The sequence below is a fragment of the Bos javanicus genome, chromosome 11 (genome assembly GCF_032452875.1).
Source record: "Bos javanicus breed banteng chromosome 11, ARS-OSU_banteng_1.0, whole genome shotgun sequence".
NCBI classification, from domain to species: Eukaryota; Metazoa; Chordata; class Mammalia; order Artiodactyla; family Bovidae; genus Bos; species Bos javanicus.
The window spans coordinates 32,161,062-32,183,029 of NC_083878.1; the positions used below are offsets into that span (position 1 = coordinate 32,161,062).

The 21,968-nt window shown below is 37.0% G+C and overlaps 1 protein-coding gene and 1 pseudogene across 23 annotated transcripts in view; both read right to left on the reverse strand.

Moving 5' to 3' along the window:
* Positions 1-919: 919 nt before the first annotated feature.
* Positions 920-21,968, reverse strand: part of NRXN1 (neurexin 1) — a 1,221,129-nt gene continuing 1,200,080 nt past the window's right edge. For all 23 annotated transcript variants that reach the window (XM_061432330.1, XM_061432331.1, XM_061432328.1 and 20 more), the window contains one exon: positions 920-4,327. In XM_061432330.1, coding sequence (XP_061288314.1) covers positions 4,020-4,327 — 308 coding nt within the window. In that variant the 3' untranslated portion in view covers positions 920-4,019. The remainder of the gene's footprint in view (positions 4,328-21,968) is intronic.
* LOC133257866 (U6 spliceosomal RNA) lies at positions 5,933-6,029 on the reverse strand (annotated as a pseudogene).

The window sequence follows — 21,968 nt, forward strand, 5'->3', positions numbered from 1 at the left end:
AGAATAAAGTTCAAATCAAGGAAGGTGATAAACCCATTGTAATCTGGTCTTAAAAACACTATGCTCAGGACTTCCCTGGTGGTCCAGTGGCTAAGATTCATTGCTTTCAGCACAGGGGGCCCAGGTTTGATTCCTGGTCAGGAAGACAGATCTCACATGCCACAAGTAAAACTCTCACATACCGCAACTAAAGTTCCCTCATGTCGCAACTAAAGATCCTGCACATTGCAACTAAGACCCAGTGTAGCCAAATAAATAAATATATTAAAAAACAGACAGCCCCTCCCCAATATGGTCATTTCTATGTCACATTTTGAGAACAGAGGTTCAAGGTCTTCCCAGAGTATTAAGATTATGAGAACTTAAGCATCCATATAATTTAAGTAACAGCCAAGGGAAACTAGGTTAAGACTGAAGAAGAGAAAACCCTGGCAAGCATGGGAGGGGGATGACAAGATTGGAAAGGTTGTCATGTGGAATATGGGGTACATTCTGTTTTGCACAAAGAGAATTAGAACCAATGAGTGGAAGTTATAAGAACTTAGAAGTAAGGAGTCACAACTAAGTAAATTTAATCACAAATTTACTGAACCAGAATTATATTCCTTTTTATGGAAAAAACCACATTTATGAAACCAGCACTTTCGTGTTGTTTTCAGCTAGTTCCAGGAGTTTGTGGTTTCACGCAGAGCAAGATGAAAAAGATGTAAACAAAGGTATATTTAGTGGCTGCATCTTTAAGTGTGTCAGTGTAGTGGTGTTTAATTTAATGAATATTAAAATCCAGAAAATACAGCGTTGGTAGTTTTCCTTTGCTTGTCTAAGGATGCATTTTCCTTTCAAATGCAGTCTTCTTTAGGCTGCTACTTTGTCCCCAACGGGTGTCGCAATTACTTTTAAAAAATCAATAAAACCACCATTGTATTAAGAAATATTTTATTAACAAAACAGTAAATTCCACTTGCTTAGCATTTCCAATAATGGATAAGTTGGCCTTGCAACAGAAAAACAAAACAAAACAAAACCCTTAGATACCCAATCACACAAAGCACTAGAAGGGTAGGGTCATGTGGCCTTTCTTTGATGTCTTAGGGATGGACCACCTCACACATTATTGTAGTATTTGTTTTTTGTTTTTTTAAAAAAAAGGCAACACATAACATGGATTAAAAAAGAAGCATACTCAATCAGAAAAGTTACAGTCTAGAGATCTAATCAAATTTATGCCAGGTAGTGTGAAATCCTCTATTAACTGCCAACTACACATGGAACCCTGATACATTTGGTATGAAGATACTTGGGATTTCATTCATGCCTTTTCTCTCCCTAGCTTGTGTTCTCTTTTCTTTGTCCATTCACAAAGAAAGAAGCAAACAGGAAAAAAATTTGCTAGATTTCATATAGGCCATTACATTGGAAATATTTTTAGTAACAATATTGCATGAAATTTAAAAATTTATGCTGGAAAGAAACACTGAAATCAATTTCAAACAACATGCTTCAGAGATATACTGCTTAAAAATACCATTATTTTGGTTATTTTCGATCACAATTTAGAATCTTTCCGGATGGAAACTAATTCAAGTTCAGTAGATTAAATGGAAAAGCAACTGTTTCTTTCAAACCTCAAGATGTAAATGAGTGGTTTTATATTTACCTTCTGTTTCACTGGCTTTCCCTGAGTAAGACTGGATGAGAGGAAAACAGCAACTACAAAGAAATTTATGAATTCTTTAACCTGGCAAATTAAAAAGAAGAAAATCTGAAACACAAGTAATTGATACTAAATTTTTAGTTTCATACCTCTACTTTCTGGGTCATGAAAAGCCTTTAGGACTTTTCATATATGACAATTACTTGGCAACCATAGATGGTGGTGATTTGCTATGAATTATACATATATCTAAGGTGCTGTATGTCTATAATCCAGGCCACTTCTTGGCTTTTTTCATCAACTGAAGTATCACAAAAGATGTTTTGCATTTTTTTGCCTTTTCTGATTAAAGCAAATTGTAAAATTCTTCTTCTCTTCTATAAAATCTAATATTCTTTTAGGAGATGTTAAAGTAATGCAACCAATTTTTACTGAGACATCACCTTCCAATCTAATATTGCATTTCCTTTGCATTGCCTTCTCAGACTAATAATTTATTGCTATGAACATCATTGAAACAATATGCAAAACAAGCATATAATCTATATGTTTCCACTACTTAATGTGTGTTAAACTAAAGCTATATTTAATGATATATATGTAAAACCAGAAAAGTTAAATTATAGTCAATAATCAACAGATAATGATTTTCTTAAATGGATAGTAATATAGAATCAAAAATTACTGAAAATACTTTTTTAGTTGAGAAAGTGTTTACTTTCCAAAAATGTTTATCATGCACATCAGGTTCAGAGACTATATATATAATTTTATTGGAAACAAAGTTTTTCCATTGTAGCAGCCAGGGTTAAGGTATAGATCAATCAATTTTGCTTCTGCAACCTGCCCACTTAATGGTTCATATTCATGCAGCAAGATACCAGTGATAGTTTACTTGATAAGAAAATGTTCCATTTCTTTAGAGACTAAAATCTTCTGGAAGTTTCCCAGGAGCATATCTCAGTGAAGCAAATCACCCCATTTGTCATCAATATCTTGGCACAACTATCTTCCTTCCTGCTTTTCAATATGTCAGTAAATATTTTCTATTATATGTATGTTTGGGTCTTCCATCCTGTCTGATGGATTCCTCTGGATTTGTGTGTGTATTTGTGTGTGTGCACATATCTGTGATCATGAATGGGAATGTATGTGGGAAATGTGAGTATTTGGGGGAGTAAAGAAGATTATAGGATACATATGTATATAGTTTGCCTTCTAATCCACACCTTTCATACAAATACTAAAACTTAATTGCAACAGAATGAAGGCTGTACATGTAAAGGAAAAAAAGTAGCTGAGTCTTTTTATATACATTCATACATATCTTCCTTAGAATAAACACTACATTGTAATTTAAAAAAAATTTAAGTAATTTTGGCAATTTATAATGGTGGCAAAAAAAAAAAAACCACCCTGAAATAATTGCTGATCTGATGTCATAAAACTCCCTATAGTTAGCAACACTTATAACATTGAATTTACCAAAAAGGGCTGAAGAGCAGAGATATAGTTTGCATTTTCTATACAACAGGCTATAAAACATCACTTATCACAGTCCAGAAAGCACACAGAAATGGATTTTATATAAACATATGTAATAACATATTAAGCGTGCATGAAAATTTCCCAATGATTGCATCTATACCTTCTTGTTTATTTTTTGTTGTTTCTGTTTTGAAATTTTAGTGTGAAAATGTGCCTTATCTTTCACATTGTTGAAAATAAGGCCTCCATACTTTCTTTTTTTTCCCTCACAACCAGAAAGGGGCTTTTTGAATGTGTTCCTACACAAGTCTTCAAAAAAGTCAGCACTTTTTTTCAAGTGCAAGTTCGTTTCAGCCACTGTTCCAGCTGTGCCAGGCGGTGAACTCGGAAAAGGTTTGCAGGTGGAGTCACTCAAAATGAGTCTTCTCTGGCCATCAGACTAACTGATTTCTCAGGAAAGCGCTAGCACTTTGGCTAAATCTGGGATCATAGGTAGCTTCTTTTTCTGTGTTGTGTTTTGTGTTGTTTTTGTGTTGTGCCTCCCGATGTTGTAATACTCCTTTGCTTTATGAATGCATGTGGTCATCACTGTCTTTTAGAAATGTTCCAGCAACATAAAGACAGGCAGAGTAAATTAAAACACTGTGGATGTTAAGGAATTTATTGGCCCCTGTTTATTTATTTATTTTTTCTTTTTTGGAGAAACAAGAGCATGAGATACTTGTTTTTATTTTTTAAAAACAGTCTTTCCTTCCTGATTGCATTCCCTGTCTTCTTTTGTATGTGCTTCATAAAAAGGAAAGTAAATAAGTTTATATTATGTCTCGGATAAAATGAAGACTATTTCTATACAAGGGTCCTTTTTCAGATCTTGGGCTCAGACGTAATACTCTTTATCCTTGTTCTTCTTGTTTTTGTTGGCGCTTTTCGCACTGCTGGGTTGTTTCTCCTTTACAACAGCCCCATTGGACTGTGCTGAGTTACTGATGTAGTTTCGACTCTCGTCCACGTGGTACGAGCCTTCATCCCGGTTTCTGTACTTGTACATAGCATAGAGAAGGATGAGGATGCATAGGGCGGCAGCGGCTACGATCCCCACGACCATGCCTGTGGTGCTGCTGGACTCCCGAATCACTTCCGCTGAGCCTGGGTACGGCTCTCTCCCGCCTGCCCGTGTTGGGTTGGCTGTAGGAAAGAGGGTGAGAAAAAACACCGAGTGATTATGGAGTTTCCCGAATGTCAGAGAGTCACATTTACCATCTATTTTCATGCCTAATGGATAATGCCTGTGCCTACTGCTCTTGAAAAAGGATACTGAAGCTAGTAAGTGTAGTGATGCCTACACCTGGTGGTCACTAAAAACTAAGGACAATGAATCATACCGTTGAGAGAGCGATCTGTTACCATCTTTTCTTTTTCACAGATCACTTTTGTTAACAGAGTGTTGTAAGGGTAGCTCCAAATTAGCTCCATGTGGTTCTAAAGGGCCATATTGCTGTGTTAGGTGAAAAGCAATAAATTCAACATGGAAAATGTATAGCATCATAATGACTATATAATATTAGAGAATAATCATTTTAAGAATCAAATTGATGTTGATACAGACTGCTTATGGCTAACTCTTGACTGAAATATGATGGCTAAATTTAGGATTACTTCAGAAATCACATTGCCTCCTATTGCAATGAATACAGTATTGAACAATAAGATAAAACAGGCATTTTGAAGAGTCAAATTGACTGCTTTTAAAAGTGTTATTTTAGTCACAGTTTTTAGAAATTAATTTTATCTATTATACTCTATATACTATACTCCAACTATGGAGTATATACATATATATACAATGTTGTGTTAGTCTCTACTGCACAGCAAAGTGAATCAGTTTTATATATACATATATATCTCCTTTTTTTGGATTTCCTTCCCATTTAGGTCACCATCGAGCACTGAGTAGAGCTCCCTGTGTTATACTGTAGGTTCCTATATTTTATATGTTTTATCAATAGTATATATATGTCAATCCCAATCTCCCGGGTCATCCCACTTCCTCCTATAGCCCTTGGTATCCATACATTTGTTCTCTATGTCCGGGTCTCTATTTCTGCTTTGCAAATATCATCATTTATGCCATTTTACTATATTCCTCATACACACATTAATATACAATACTTGCTTTTCTCTGACTTACTTCACTCTGTATGACAGTTGCTAGGCTCATCCATGTCTCTACAAATGATTCAGTTTTGTTCCTTTTATGGCTGAGTAATATTCCACTGTATACATGTACCACATCTTCTTTATCCACTCCCGTGCTGATGAATATTTAGGTTCTTCCACATCCTGGCTATTATAAATAGTGCTTCTGTGAACACTGGGGCACACGTGTCTTTTTGAATTATGCTTTTCTCTGGGTAAATGCCCAGTAGTGGGATTGCTGGATCATATAGTAGTTCTATTTTTACTTTCTTTAAGAACCTTCATACTGTTCTCCATAGTGGCTGTATCATTTACATTCTCACCAACAATGCAAAAAGATTCTCTTTTCTCCACAGCCTCTCCAGAATGTATTGTTTGTAGATTTTTTGATGATGGCCATTCTGACAGGTGTAAAGTGATACCTCATTGCATTTTTGATTTGCATTTCTCTAATAATTAGTGATGTTGAGTATCTTTTCATGTGTTTGTTGGCCATCTGTATGTTTTCTTTGGAGAAATGTCTATTTAGGTCTTCTGCCCAAATTTTTATTGCGTTGTTCATTTTTTTGAGATTGAGCTGTATGAGATGTTTGTAAAAATATGGAAGGCTTCATGAATTTGTGTCATCCCTGGAGTCCTACTAATCTCTGTATCATTCCAGTTTTAGTATGTGTGCTGCGGAAGTGAGCATTACTCACAATTGTACAGACTAAAACAGAACTGATTTCCTTTACTATTGAAGGTTTATCTGTTTACCTAAATATATATGTACATTATTCATTTACTGGCAGTGGTTGAGTGATCACCATGACCAAATTTGAGAGGAGAAAGTAAGAAAATATTTTTACATACTTTAAAGACTATCTAGAATGATTTTGACTCAAAATTCAGTATGTAGCAGATGATCATAAATAAAGGGCTGACTGCCTCACTTTTATTCAATTGATAAAACCCTCATTCTGACTTTCCAAAGTATAAAGTTCTTCCTTGGGTACAAGAAGTGGATTGCAGGGGGCATTCAAATATTTTTCTCCAAGAAGTCAGTCACTGAAATTAATCACAGATAGGGAGAAAAGTCCTGGGGTTTAGCTTGCAGATTTGGAAGAGAGGGGAGCGGTTCTTTTCCTTTACCTTATAAATTTATTATTTAAAACAACTTAGAAGAAAAGGAACTGTAGAGGTAGTATTCTGTCTCATCTCTGATCCCAGGTCATGTTTCCCTAAGGATTGTGTTTTTCTCTCTTTCTCTGAATCTCCATCTTTTCCTTTGTTTTATAGAAAAAAGATAACTTTTCAGATGTAATGAATTAAAATTCTATAATTTTCAAAATGATATTCTTTGTAAATTATGCAGAATGAATTTACATAATCTCAAGATTGCATAAATATTGAATATATGTATGTGTGTATATGTGGAAGGTTTTGTGTGTAATATATATATATACACACCAGAAATTGAACATTTCCAAAGACTAAAATGGTACTTTTATTACACTATTATTAGTAATTTTTAAAATATTTCTACAAAAGTCCCTATTAGCTATTGGGGATCATTTATCTATCACTTAGCACCATACTGCTTTATAATTCCATTTTCAAACATCACCAGGATTTCATCTGCCAAATGTGGGTTTCTTGCTGTCATTTTCCTTTCCTTCCCCAAATAAAGCCTTACAGATATAGTCACTAACAAAGGAACAGCTTTCAAAGAAGCAATATGCTCTGGAGCTACAAAATGTAGCAGGTGAAACCTTTGTATGCTGAATGTATCCCCTGCTTGTTTTACAAAAGCGCATGTAATGTTGCCAAATTAAAACGCCTTGGAGTTGCTTCTGTGGCCAAGGCAGAAGGCGCTGAAGACTATAATCCACAGCATTTGATTACAGGAAATTAATTTCCTCTCAAGAACAGAACCTATTGCGGGAACTCTGTCACTACCTGACAAACCGAAGGCAGCACTTTCTCTTTCAAACACCTCATCTTTGCCAAAGTCTGCCAATTAGCTCAGCTGCTAACTTTCACTAAATGACGACTTTCTACTTGCTCATTTTGTGGAGCATTCTCTCACCATGGTGTCTCAAAAGCTGGAAAAGGGTTTTATTTAAACATTACCTAAATCATTTGCCCCACCTGTTGGAATGCTTTCCTTTTAAACACATTTTCATAATTACCTCACTTTGTCTGTCAGAAATAAATGGAGAGAAGAGAGATAAAATCCTAATCATATAGTTCATGATAGTCAGACTTGAGAGTTTTAATGGAATGGAGGGTTTACATTTTTTTCCTTTTTTAAAATAGATATTTAATTTATTTATTCAGCTGTGCTGGGTCTTAGTGCAGCAGGCAGGATCTTTAGTTACTGCACACAGGATTTTTTTTTTTTTTTTAAGTTGGGGCCACAGAGAACTCAGTTGTGGAATGTGGGATCTAGTTGCTTGACCAGGAATTGAACCAGGGCCCCCTGCATTGGGAGCATGGAGTCTTACCCACTGGACCAAGAGGGAAGTCTCTACATTTTATATTTTCTAAACTAAGAATATACATGTACTTTTTTTTTTTTTTCATTTAGGAGTAGGTATTGTCAATGGACTATCTTATCAGAGAATTTTAATCTGATTTTTATCTGTTCAAAAATTTCTTATATGTTTTCACAACTGTTGAAGGAGCACACCAAAACCAAATTGATGGTAAAACTAAAATGAGATGACAAAGACCAAAGCAAAAGCCTCAGATGCTTCCACTTTGCCATACAGCTATTTGAGAAATGCCTCCTGATTAAGGAAAACATTTGTCTCTTTTGGAACTCCGGCCAAAATGCTGCTTCTCATGCAGTCCTGAAATAGCTCTGTAACTCATACATAAATAAGAATTCTAAATATCATGAAAATAGATACCACAAACCCAATGATGAAACATTTTATCCCCCTTTTTTCCTGATTCACAATGAAAATTAATAACCACCACAGGTATTATGATAGGTCTATTTGGAATATGCAGTTGGTTCCATATTTAATTGATTATTTAACAATGTTTTCTGCTTATGCTTCCAATCTGAAAGCTAAGTGGTAATTTTCTTAATTTTTATGCTAAGATCACTTACGTACTTACATGCTTAAGAGTTAATGGGACATCTCTCTCACATGTACAAAAACGGCTAGAGAAATTTACATATTTTTATGAATTATAAATGTGGTTTCCCTTATTGATGGTCATTAATGGTTTATTTTGATGATTGCTGAAATATCTCTGAGGAAATTCCTATGAATTTAAATGTAGAGAATAGAATAAATGGCTAAAAAGGCTAGTGTTAGTTGCTCAGTCATGTTTGACTCTTTGTAGCTCACTGCTGCAGTATATGGGGTCGCAAAGAGTCGGACACGACTGAGTGACTGAACTGAACTGAACTGAACTGAGGCTCCTCTATCCATGGAATTCTCCAGGCAAGAATACTGGAATGGGTTGCCATTCCCTTCTCTGGGGGATCTTCCCAATCCAGGGATTGAACTCAGTTCTCCCACATTGCAAGCAGATTCTTTACTGTCTGAGCTACCAGGGAAGCCTAAAAAGGCTAAATACCTTCTTATATAAATTGGTTAAAAAATTTTTATTAAAAAATACAGTCATTTTTTCACCATTCATAACAGTATGAAGAGAGAAATTTAATCAGAGACCTCCCTAAGCAATTGTATTTAATGACTTTGGTATTTTGTATTCTCTTTATACATCCTAGTAAACTGAATCGAAACATTATAAATAATTTTTTAAAATCTACAATGTGTTTTTTTCCAGTAGTGCTAAAAAACAAATAAATGAACTAAATTTTACTTTCACATAGTCTCCTTTTCTTTGTTGCAGCAAGGGATGAGAACACTTAAAAAACATGTAAAAGAGAGGCACTAAAAAAATGGAATGGGTATAGATTAGCAACAAGTCCCCAAATAGTCAAAAGTTAACTGGTTTATAGGTAAAGCTAAGCTAACACATGGAGAAGGCAATGGCAAGCCACTCCAGTACTCTTGCTTAGAAAATCCCATGGATGGAGAAGCCTGGTAGGTTGCAGTCCATGGGGTCGCTACAAGTCGGCTGCGACTGAGCGACTTCACTTTCACTTTTCACTTTCACACAACGGAGAAGGCAATGGCAACCCACTCCAGTGTTCTTGCCTGGAGAATCCCAGGGACGGCAGAGCCTGGTGGGCTGCCGTCTATGGGGTCGCACAGAGTCGGACACGACTGAAGCGACTTAGCAGCAGTAGCAGCAAGCTAACACAACCAACTCATTATATGGGGCTCAGAGGAACAAGGAGCCCAGATCAATGGAAAACTTCAGTAGGACTGATGATGGGCAGTGAACAAGCCAAGACGTTTACATATTATTTGGTATAACTGGAAATGAACATGTATCCAACTCCACTGGTGGCACACAGTTTGATTTGAGGGTAGCTTGCTAGCAAAAAAAGAAGTAGAGAAGATGAACTATCCTATGTGTTTATTCCCACATATCCCATTTTAATGATTCATAAAATAAAAGGCATCACAAACTACATATGAACATATGAAGTTTATATGAACACTATAGTGATAGATTATTTTACTTAAAGTTTTCCCATGTAACTGTATCTTAAGTTTTACTGAAGGACGAGAATCACCACATATCCCCCAGGAAACAGAATGCAAGCGCTAGGTCTACTACATGGGGGGGAAAGTGCACATGTACCCCATGATGGCAAGGGGAAGACTTTTCATTTTTGCCGGGATTTTTGCTAAGTGTCTCAACGGTACTGGTTGTCGTGGCAAGGACACAAGGCTGTCACAAGGGTTATAACCTCTTTCGTATAAGCCACTTCTCAGCCAAATGGCTATGGGACTATTTCTGGGACTTGTGTAAAGATAATGCTATCTGAGGGACAGATTAAAACTGATTTTTAATTCTCTTTCTCTCTCAAATATTCAGCAAGATCTGATGGCCTCTAATTTTGCACATGGTCTGTTTTGACCCAGATTATCAAAAATCCTAAAAGCTAGTTCTATGACTTTTCTCATTTTTCACTGTCAAATCATTACTGTGGTTACTTAGAAAGACACTGTCTTTCAGGTGCTAGGACATTTATTAACATATTTCCACATTATACCTCAAACCAATTTTAGGTTACATCAGATAATAATTCACTGTGAAAATGCATAGTAAGTGCAAAAGATATATTCCAGGGCCTTGTGACATAAGAAGAATAATTGCATTTGTTGCTCTGCACAAAAAAAATTAACAGTGAAATATTAAAAAATTTAACTTAGCCCTAACTTGCTGCATAGCTTTTTAAAACTACTACCATAGAAAAAGAAATGGTCCTTTTTATTTTGACACAGTTCTTGGCACTGTATCTGTGAAAGAGTATTATATCCCCAAATAGGAACTAATCTAGATCTAGCTGTGAAACACCATGGAACAAACAGGTTTAAGAGACACAATAGGCTGTAAAACAGAGAGGACCCTGTGGTAAATCTCATTTCTCACTAGCTTCTTTGGGTGTCTGTCACCTACTCCATGCTCCTGCCTGCCTTCTCTCTTGCAGACTTCCTCCCCTTCCCTAGCTCTTCTCTGCATCCCTCTCTCAGCTCTTGATATCTTTCTAGATGGCTCCTAGAGAGCACACTGATCCCCCAACTGCGTAAATGAAGAAGGCCAGGCCAGCGAGGTCAGAACTCTGCCTTTTTGAAGCTGGTGCTTTACTCAGCCGGGTGTTCAATGAGGAACAAAACTTATTGCCAAGTTCCTGATTTCACACCACACTTTAAAACTGTCCCAACTGTCAAAAAAAGTCTCAATGTAATTATTTCATTAAAATACTGTTTTGGTGCTTTATATAGGCCTGCTTTACTTAAAAATTTAACTTCCTAAGTTTGTTTACAGAATGAAATTCAATGTTTTATCAAATGAAATAATGTTTTATTACAATTAAAAAGAACTTTGATTATGAAGATGGTAAGATGAGGAGCATGTTAGGCCATTCAGCTTTGTACCAGAGCCTGTCTTTACCAGTGCCAGTTTGTGTCTGGTCTGGTCATAACCTTAGTCTATACACAGGGGGAGAATAAAGCCCTCATGTTGTCTCTGAAAGATGATTCACAACTGAAGTTCTAAAATAACTCTTCATTTTGAAAGGTAAATTTTCAAACATTAATGAGTTTTTCCAAGAAGGTTTCACTGTGCAGTGGAAAGAATCTGAAATCCATCTGAGGTTGGAAACAGAGCAATTAAATTAATTTTGTTATTAAAAAACAAAACTGCTCTTGATTTATGTTTTTACATAATGTTTTACAAGAGAAACCATGCTTAAAGTGCTAATTCCTGTTACATAAAATGAGGTGGGTAGTGGAACCATGTATTTCACCAAGGCAATAACCATGTCATCAGATGCTCTTTTTATCACTCAAATTGGCAGTTTTATGAAAATATTTTATATACTTGATGAGTGGTTCTTTCACTGTAATCTAATTGTATTCATGCTATTTCCAAAGTTAGCTTTTCAGGGTGAGATTGTGGTTCCCAGGTCATTTGTATTGCTGGTTTTATTTCTTAAATATTCAGTTCAGTTCAGTTTAGTGGCTCAGTCGTGTCCAACTCTTTGCAACCCCATGGACTGCAGCACACCAGGCCTCCCTGTCCATGACCAACTCCTGGAGTTTATTCAAACTCATGTCCATTGAGTTGGTAATGCCATCCAACCATCTCATCCTCTGTCATCCCCTTATCCTCCTGCCTTCAATCTTTCCCAGCATCAGGGTCTTTTCAAATGAGACAGCTTTTTGCATCAGGTGGCCAAAATATTGGAGTTTCAGCTTCAACATCAGTCCTTCTAATGAACATTCAGGGCTGATTTCCTTAAGGAAGGACTGGTTGGATCTCCTTGCAGTTCAAGGGACTCTCAAGAGTCTTCTCTAACAACACAGTTCAAAAACATCAATTCTTTGGCGCTCAGGTTTCTTTGTAGTCCAAATCTCACATCCATACATGACTACTGGAAAAACCATAACCTTGACTAGACGGACCTTTGTTGACAAAGTGATGTCTCTGCTTTTTAATATGCTGTCTAGGTTGGTCATAACTTTCCTTCCAAGGAGTAAGCGTCATGGCTGCAGTCACCATCTGCAGTGATTTTGGAGCACAAAAAAATAAAGTCAGCCACTGTTTCCCCATCTATTTGCTAGGAAGTGATGGAACTGGATGCCATGATCTTTGTTTTCTGAATGTTGAGCTTTAAGCCAACTTTTTACTGTCCTCTTTCACTTTCATCAAGAGGCTCTTTAGTTCTTCTTCACTTTCTGTCATAAGGGTGGTATCATCTGCATATCTGAGGTTATCGCTATTTCTCCCACAAATCTTGATTCCAGCTTATGCTTCATCCAGCCCAGCATTTCGCATGATGTACTCTGCATATAAGTTAAATAGGCATGGTGACAATATACAGCCTTGATGTACTCCTTTTCCTATTTGGAACCAGTCTGTTGTTCCATGTCCAGTTCTAACTGTTGCTTCCTGACCTGCATACAGATTTCTCAAGAGGCAGGTCAAGTGGTCTGGTATTTCCATCTCTTCCAGGATTTTCCACAGTTTATTGTGATACACACAGTCAAAGGCTTTGGCATAGTCAATACAGCAGAAATAGATGTTTTTTCTGGAACTTTCTTGCTTTTTTGATGATCCAGCAGATGTTGGCAATATGATCTCTGGTTCCTCTGCCTTTTCTAAATCCAGCTTGAACATCTGGAAGCTCATGGTTCACGTATTGCTGAAGCCTGGCTTGGAGAATTTTGTGCATTACTTTGCTAGCATGTGAGATGAGTGCAATTGTGCGGTAGTTTGAGCATTCTTTAGCATTGCCTTTCTTAGGGACTGGATTGAAAACTGAAGTCCTGTGGCCACTGCTGAATTTTCCAAATTTGCTGGCATATTGAGTGCAGCACTTTCACAGCATCATCTTTCAGGATTTGAAATAACTCAACTGGAATTCCATCACCTCCACTAGCTTTGTTCATAGTGATGCTTCCTAAGGCCCACTTGACTCACATTCCAGGATGTCTGGCTCTAGGTGAGTGAGCACACCATCATGATTATCTGGGTCGTGAAGATCTTTTTTGTACAGTTCTTCTATGTATTCTTGCCACCTCTTCTTAATATCTTCTGCTTCTGTTAGGTCCATACCATTTCTGTCCTTTATTGAGCCCATCTTTGCGTGAAATGTTCCCTTGGTATCTCTAATTTTCCTGAAGAGATCTCTAGTCTTTCCCATTCTATTGTTTTCCTCTATTTCTTTACACTGATCACTGAGAAAGGCTTTCTTGTCTCTCCTTACTATTCTTTGGAACTCTGCTTTCAAATGGGTATATCTTTCCTTTTCTCCTTTGCTTTTGGCTTCTCTTCTTTTGTCAGCTATTTGTAAGGCCTCCCCAGACAGCCATTTTGCTTTTTGCATTTCTTTTTCTTGGGGTTGGTTTTGCTCCCTGTCTCCTGTACAATGTCATGAACTTCCATCCATAGTTCATCAGGCACTCTATCAGATCTAGTCCCTTAAATCTATTTCTCACTTCCATGGTAAAGTCATTAGGGATTTGATTTAGGTCATACCTGAATGGTCTAATGGTTTTCCCTACTTTCTTCAATTTCAGTCTGAATTTGGCAATAAGGAGTTCATGATCTGAGCCACAGTCAGCTCCCGGTCTTGTTTTTACTGACTGTATACAGCTTAAAGACTATATTTCTTCAATATAGACTGTTAGTGTATAGGTACATCATCAACTGTGACCCTTTCATATGAAAGATGAAGCAGAAGTTTCACTTTATACTGATAATGAAAATTCAGCTTTTAAGCTTTAAGGAAAAAAGAATGTAAGAGATCATCAATATTAAGAAATAATAAAGAAAATACACCAATGATTTTAAAACATGATTTAAAAAATGGAGCTATATATTTGAGCTATATATTTCAGATCCGGAGGAGTAGATAAAGGTCATAAAACTCCATTATGCTCAACATATATCACTCTGGTACCCTAAATTATTAGATCTTCTACCTTAAATAATCCTTTTCAAAAACTAATGGAAAGATGCATTTGCTGAACTGTTTCGCACTTAAGAGTCTTTGACCAGTCAGTCTTTCTTACCAGAAATCAATCAATTTAAAATTTCTGTCTCCACCCCACTGACGAAAAAGAGTTGCCTAAAATGATCTCATTAGACCACAGTCCTGTACTGCATCTTAATAGATGTGAAAGTTATTATAATTCTAGGCTAGCCTTGAAAATGGCTTCAGATTTATAAGGGAAGATTACTTTCCCAGTACCTCGTTTCATTAATACTGTGAAAAGAAAATTGGAATTGCAGGTTCCTGTGGTTTTTGTGAATTGAGATTAGCAGTTTTTTCCCCATAACCAAAAAAAGAAAAATATTACTTTTTTTCATTCTTGTATTTCAATACAACACATGCCAAATAAAACCCAGTGATCATGTAAAGACTCATACAAATTCATGTTTAAATGCCACAGCTGCAGAAAGCAGGTAGGCGGTGATTTATAAGATATGCACTAATTTCAACTCATCTTGTGGTTTCTTGAGAGGTGGGGTTTTATTTTAAATCCCTCACAGTTTCATCTTCCCTACCAACAGCTCCATCCATGCCCTGCACATTTTGATGTCTACTACTGCAGGTCAGACTGCTTGAGGGAGGTCATGTCTAGTATATCTCAATCCCTATTCAATCAATTAGAGATTCAGAAAGAACTTGGACATCAATAAAACTTTACCACCTGCCTGGCTGCTAGGACTAAATGTTTCCTCAAACTACTTTCAAAACCACCAAAGCAAAGCATGTGTTTGAAGGGAAATCCACTGATGTGGGATTGAAATGATGACTATCTTTACCAGACATCTAGGCACTGCATGAGAAGCAATGTGAGCCACAGAAGAACGTGTTTTGTGCCTGGAGAATAGGGAGCACCTCCTAGGGCAGCCGTTACCTCAAATGGCACCACACAGAACAGAAAAAGCAATGGATGATCACACCATATGTGACTTTGGTGACCCTGAAAATCATGGCTGTGTGTCCACAGCTTGATCATCTGCAAGCTTCATAGCCTTTTTGCATGGTCATTGTACCCATAAATGCTTACTAGAATCCTGGAAACTGTCATGGCATTTACTAAAGTACCACTGTTCTAACAGTTCTTCATGGTCTGCCTACAGCTACATATTCAAATTTGTCTTCCATTTCTCTCAAAGAAAGTAACAGTCATAATTTTATTGCTGTCTCCCAATCCCCATACACCAATAAAAGTTTTATCGTCATGCCTGGCTCATATGACCTTTCCTTTCTAGCTTGGCTGAGCATTACTTATTTCTCAGACTTAGCTAAAATGCTTCATTGTTTATGGTGTTCTCTCTATGAATATTCACTCCTGCTGTCAACCAGTTATATGATGAGCTATTGCTATGTTCCAGGGACTATACTAAGTCCCAAGGAAGAGGTTTTAACCAAACACACTTGATGCCTTCCCTCATGAACCCTCATTATAATGAGGGAAAGATTTATACAACCAAAAAAATCACACAACTAGGCTGAAAGCAATAACTGAAATGTGTGATGAAGGAAAATGACAAGTATCATGTAGGAGCAGAGCAGAGATTTCTGATTTAGACTGGGGAGTCAAGTAGACTTTCTGAGGCTGTAATATTTATGTTGAGACCTGGAAAATCGGTGGAGAGTAGTTCAGTAAAAAGTGGGCAGAAGAATCTTCTAAACATAAGGAAACATATATGGAATGACTGAGGAAGAAAGGAGTTTGCTTTTCAGGAACTAAACTAATGTCAGACTGGAGGCGGCATATTGACTTTTAGGGGACAGTAAGAAGAAATTTGAAGGTGGACATGAAACTTCCATAGATCACAGTCCTTGGAATGAAGCCATACATCAAAAGATCATCACAGCTGACTGCATAAACAATAACAATTTTATGTGGAAAAAGGTGTCACTAATGAACTGAAAATGCAGATCAGAAAGGAGAAATATCTGCAGTACACATGACAGACCAAGAGTTAACACCTCTAAAATATAAAAACGTGTATTAAGTGCTATGAACAAAGGCAAAAACCCACTGGAAGAACGGACAAAAATAGAGACATGCAAGTGGAGAACAGAAGATCCAAATTGTTGAAAAATGTAGGACAGGATGCCCAATTTCACTACAAGGCAAGTCAAAATAAAATAAGGAGGTATTTTTTCCCCCAACAAACTTGGAAGAATAAAGTGAATTAAGGTGATAATTTGGTTAGAACATTTGCTTGGGAAATAGACAATTGTGCCAGTGAGAATATGAATTTCTCAATTTTTAGAAAGTAATCTAACATCTATTACAATTTTAAAAAGATTAAATTGCAGCTGGCTGATGGGTGGATGTGAGTTCATTACACAATTCTTTCTAATTTTGTTTATGTTTAAAATTTACAATAGTAATGTTAAAAAATACACAAATATTTTCATCAAGCAGCCTCAGTTTTGAGAATATAGTCTAAAGAATTAAATACACCAGCATGCATATAAACACAGGATGTTTGCTGATCATGTTGTGAGGAAAAAAAGAGAAAAGGACAACTTAAAAGCTCATTAACAGGGCTCTGATTGAGTAAGTTATTCCAATAATTTATTAGACACCCATAATTATGGCACACCTATACCCTAGAATTTTAACAGAGTTAAAAATAGGAATTGGAGAAAAATCTGTTGAACTGAAAGATGTCCATAACACATTAGGAAAGGAGAAAATCAAATTTAATTCCTAGAGTATGCTTTTAATTTTTATGTGACAAGAGAGAAAAGCAACCCTTTATTTATACATGTTCATAGGAACATCGTGAATGTGTAGGAAAGATTCATTCCAAACTGTTATCATTGGTTAATGTATGGAGGTGGGAGAAAGGGAAAAATAAAGTTAAATAGAAAAAAATAATTTAAAATTCCAAGAAATATGTCTGGCGTGCTGCGATTCATGGGGTCGCAGAGTTGGACACCACTGAGTGACTGAACTGAACTGAACTGAACAATTTACTAGGCACGACATAAGACATTAATACTAAGGTACACAAAACAGCCTTGGGGGCCACCTTCTTAGAACTTTCAGTATATTCAAAATAAAACAGAAAATGTAAGAAAACAAACAGAACAATTTTAAATTAAAAAAATAACACAAGAAGGCACAAATACTGGGTACTAAGAAAGATAATAATGAGGGTGGGGTCAAGACATCAGCAAAGGGCTGTCCCAGTAGTTGTTGTTTGGGATGAGCATTAATGGAGAAGGACCCAGGCCTCCCAGTGTGAACCCTGGAAAGCCATCAAGTGTTTCTCAAGAAGGAAGACATGAGATAGAGTAGCTTGAAGATGGAAAAAAAACATAGATCAAGAAGACACATGGGAGAATTTGCAGAAAACCCAACTTTATCCTCATCTTCTCTCAACCATATAGTCTCCACTTTAGTATGGATCCTTTATTACTGTGAAATCTCACACTTCTATTGCTTTGTTAATGCTCTTCCATACTAGACTGCTAGTCTTTTGATAGTTTCCTGTGAGTCTGTTTCTCTTTCCCTCCACTTTCCTCCCCTCCAAACAATGAATGAAGACTGAATACACAAGCTGCAAAATGTATGTTTTCTGACTGAATAGAGGAAGAGATTTTCCTAAGTTTATAAATGTTCAGGAGTGGACTGGGATGGATGTAACCATTAAGAAAATGTGAGAGATCTTTGATTTCAAAGCTTTGAGTAAAGGTAGTAAACAAGTGGGTAAAACATTGATGATGATATTGCATACTTCTTTATAAAATGCTTTTATCTCAATACTTTCCTCATACCCACCTCCTATAATATCTTCAGTAAAAGAAGTAATGATAATGTTTATTTAATTAAACCAGAAAACACTTCTCTGCTTAAGTGAATCGGGATCATTGTGCATTGATGCAAGTATCATAGCTGCGTTTACTTTTCCTAACACTTAGATGGTAAAGAATTTGCCTGCAATGCAGAAGACCTGGGTTTGACCCCTGGGTCAGGAAGATCCCCTAGAGAAGGGACTGGCAACCCTCTCCAGTATTCTTGCCTAGAGAATCCGATGGACAGTGGAGCCTGGTGGGCTGAAGTCCATGGGGTCACAAAGAGTGGGACACAACTGAACGACTAACACTTTCACTTTCTTTCAAGCCTCCATATATAAGTTGCTTAAATTCCAGTGACTAAGTGCCAAGTTATTTGAAGTCAACCAGGTTAGTAGTCTTCAGTTTGATTTGTTTGGGTGCCTAATATTTATATTAACCTTATCTGATATCCACAGCATTACAAATAGCTGAGAGCTAAGTTGGAGCTCTTCTCTCAAACTCAGCAAAGCAGCTTCAGAAGTTTCTAGGGTAATTTTTACTCCTGTGGCTATTAGAGTGAGATAGTTGAAAAGGGCCTCATCAGTCAGGCCAGGTCAAACTTTCCACAACTGTCAAGTAGAAGAAAAGCCATTTGGCAATAATTGAGAAAGTTGGTTTCAAAGCAAGGGAGCCTCGTGATTCTATGTCATATATTCTATGTGTTTTTCATCAAAATGTACCACATTTCAGTAAATGCAAGAGGAGTTATATTTGGAAATAGTGATGATACTCTCCATTATTGGTTTCAAGTCAACTAAACTCTTTGATAGCAAAATAGTTTCTTTCCCTGGAAGTTCACTGACTAAAACACCTAGAAATACATGCACTGAGAAATCACCTTTCTTAAGATGTATTTAGTGTTTTTTTTTTTTTTAACATATGGAAAGTTGAACAGTCACTTTACACAAAACCATTCCAAGGAATCCTTAAGTCTGGAACCAGGAATCTGGGAGGAACCTGGCTTCTAGTAAGATGAAAATGGCACTCTGATTATAGCTGCAGCAATGAGGAGTGTATAAGTGTGTATATGCACATATGTACGTGAATCTTACAGCATTCCTTCCAATTCTCTGACAGAAGTTGCCACAGTCTCCTTTATTTTCTCATAATTTATAGGTAAAGTCAGGCTTCTGAGACCTCCAGAGAAGATTTCATAATACCTTGGGATTAACTTACTTAAATATATTAAATTATTATAAACCCCTTTGTTAATTTCCTCTCAAATGATGCACGGTTTTACCTTTAGTAGATAGAGTTTCATGTGACTTAACATTCAACTGATGCTCAATATGGGCTATTCTGCCTTCTGACTCACTGCAAGTTGAAATTTTCTGTATTGTTCTATTTAGCTAGTAGCTGTTACCTCTATTGAATTATTATTCTAAGGCTCTGGGCTATGCACTTTATCTAATTTATTCCTCATAGTGACTCTGTAGTTGTTATTACAACTTTACAGGAAAGGAAACTGAGTCTCAGAGGTCATGCTACGTGTGCTTCACAAGTGACACAGACAAAATTCAAACTCCAGTGTGTCTCTGGCTGTTACAGTTTTATGCATTCAATGTGTCAGCACTTATAAATGCAGAACATTTGTCAGTATCCCCAATTTTTCCCTTTCCTGAAGAACTGAATCCTTAGGCCTCTCATCTAAGCAGTGTCCAGTTCTACCCTTTCCGGCCACATTCCACCCCAAATCCTGCCATCTACCTGTCCTTTGCAGTAGAAGGAATTTGTATTCCCACAGAATCTTAGGAAAGCATAGTAAAGTGGAAAAATAATATATATATATTTTTAAGATCTAGTCCAGGCACTGCCCCTAATTTACAGAATGATTCTTTGAACTTCTTTATCCTCTGCTCACATTTTTTCATCAGAGATATAACAGTGATACATTATTTATCTCCCAGGGTCACTCTGAGGATCCTACCAGGTAGATAAATGTGTGAGTGCTCTGAGGAAGATAAAGTGCATGTAAAAACAATGCTGGTCTGATTATCTTCCCTGTGTCTTCCACACAAAAGGGACTGAATCAGCAGCCTTCCTAACAATAAGAGTTTTGTGATACATCCAGCATACCATGGTCAGTCAGCCATGGGTGTCCAGTTCCACCAGGAATGTTATCGCCGAGGAGGTCTCTGTATTCATTTTTTCATGAATGGAGGCCCTGTGAATTCAGGTGGCAAAATGACCATTTATACCAAGGGACCTGTTGTTTCAGGCCATTAATTGTTAAGTTGCATGTGGAGCTTGTTTCTGTTTATCTGCGAAACATTCTATCTTTATGGATCAGCACTCTCCAGCTCCCACAGTCGGAGTGAATTAAATTTCTCCCACTCTCAAAATTTTATTACAAGATTTTATGTTTCTAGGTATCAGGAAATCAATCACCTGAGACCACTCTTTGGTCTGACAGAGAAGCTTATTATCATGGAAATATGAACTGTTTCGACTAGGTTTTAGGGTTTCTTTCTAAAATGATTAGGTTATTTCTTCTTGTCTTCTTTCCTTCCCTGCTCTGGAATTCTGTGTTGTACTCTGGATGAAATCCACAGCAGAATTCCTATAGCAGAGTTGTATGCTCGGTTCTCAGAGCCCTGTTTCTTGTCAGGCTTTCTGGACAGCTTTTATGTAAGTGCAGGTCATTCTGGGTGATGGGGCAGTGTGCAGTTTTCCTGATTTAAAACTGGGTCTCCTCACTTTGGGTGATCATCTTTATATTCCTGTCATGAAACTATTGCTGTCTCAATTTTCTTTTGTTGGGAAAAGTCATATTCTTTTTGGTTAAAGTGCAATAGCTAAGGTGAAAGATTAGACAGCTTCCCTACTGAGCCCATTAGAAGGAGGCATGTCAAGCCTAGAATTGGGGAATATGGAAGACAAGCTATCCATCATGGGGGGAAGGGTAGGGTGGCTCTGCCAATTTAAGTTACTTTAGCCCAGAACATTTCTGAAGGTCTTAGGAGGCAGAGCTAGTCGATTATAATAGCATGCTGCTGCTGCTAAGTCACTTCAGTTGTGTCCGACTGTGCGACCCCACAGACGGCAGCCCACCAGGCTCCCTCATCCCTGGGATTCTCCAGGCAAGAACACTGGAGTGGGTTGTCATTTCCTTTTACAATGCATGAAAACATGGGGGAAGGTTAATCATTCCTTCTCTCAGAAACTCTGTGGGGCAGAGACCTGTATTAAATTCCACCCCCACTCAAATAAGAATAACAGATGATATGTGTCCTTTTGCCATTTTAGCAACCTACATACATCTAACCAAAGCACTGCTCTTGTCTTATGAGTTTCATAATGGCTACTGAGAAAAGTTTGATGCTGCTAGCATCCAGAAAGAGTTTATAAAGCTTTCTAGATGCTAAAGTGTTAATTACTAACATTTTTCACCCTTGCCTGTGGCTATAGGTAGGTCTATTTCCATTTATAATATGGCTGACTCCTCAGTTAATTTGTTTGTACTACTAATGACAGCTAATTAATATTATCAAATTTTAGGTGGCAACTCAATGGTAAGTGCTTTACATGCATTGTCTCTTTTACCAGCACAACAATATCATGAGTAATTAACATTATTCATGTCATTTTGCAGAAGTAAAAAGTCAAGTACAGAGAGGTTCAATGTTTGGCTTCTGATTACACAGCAAGTGGGTGAAGTGGGATGTGAATTCA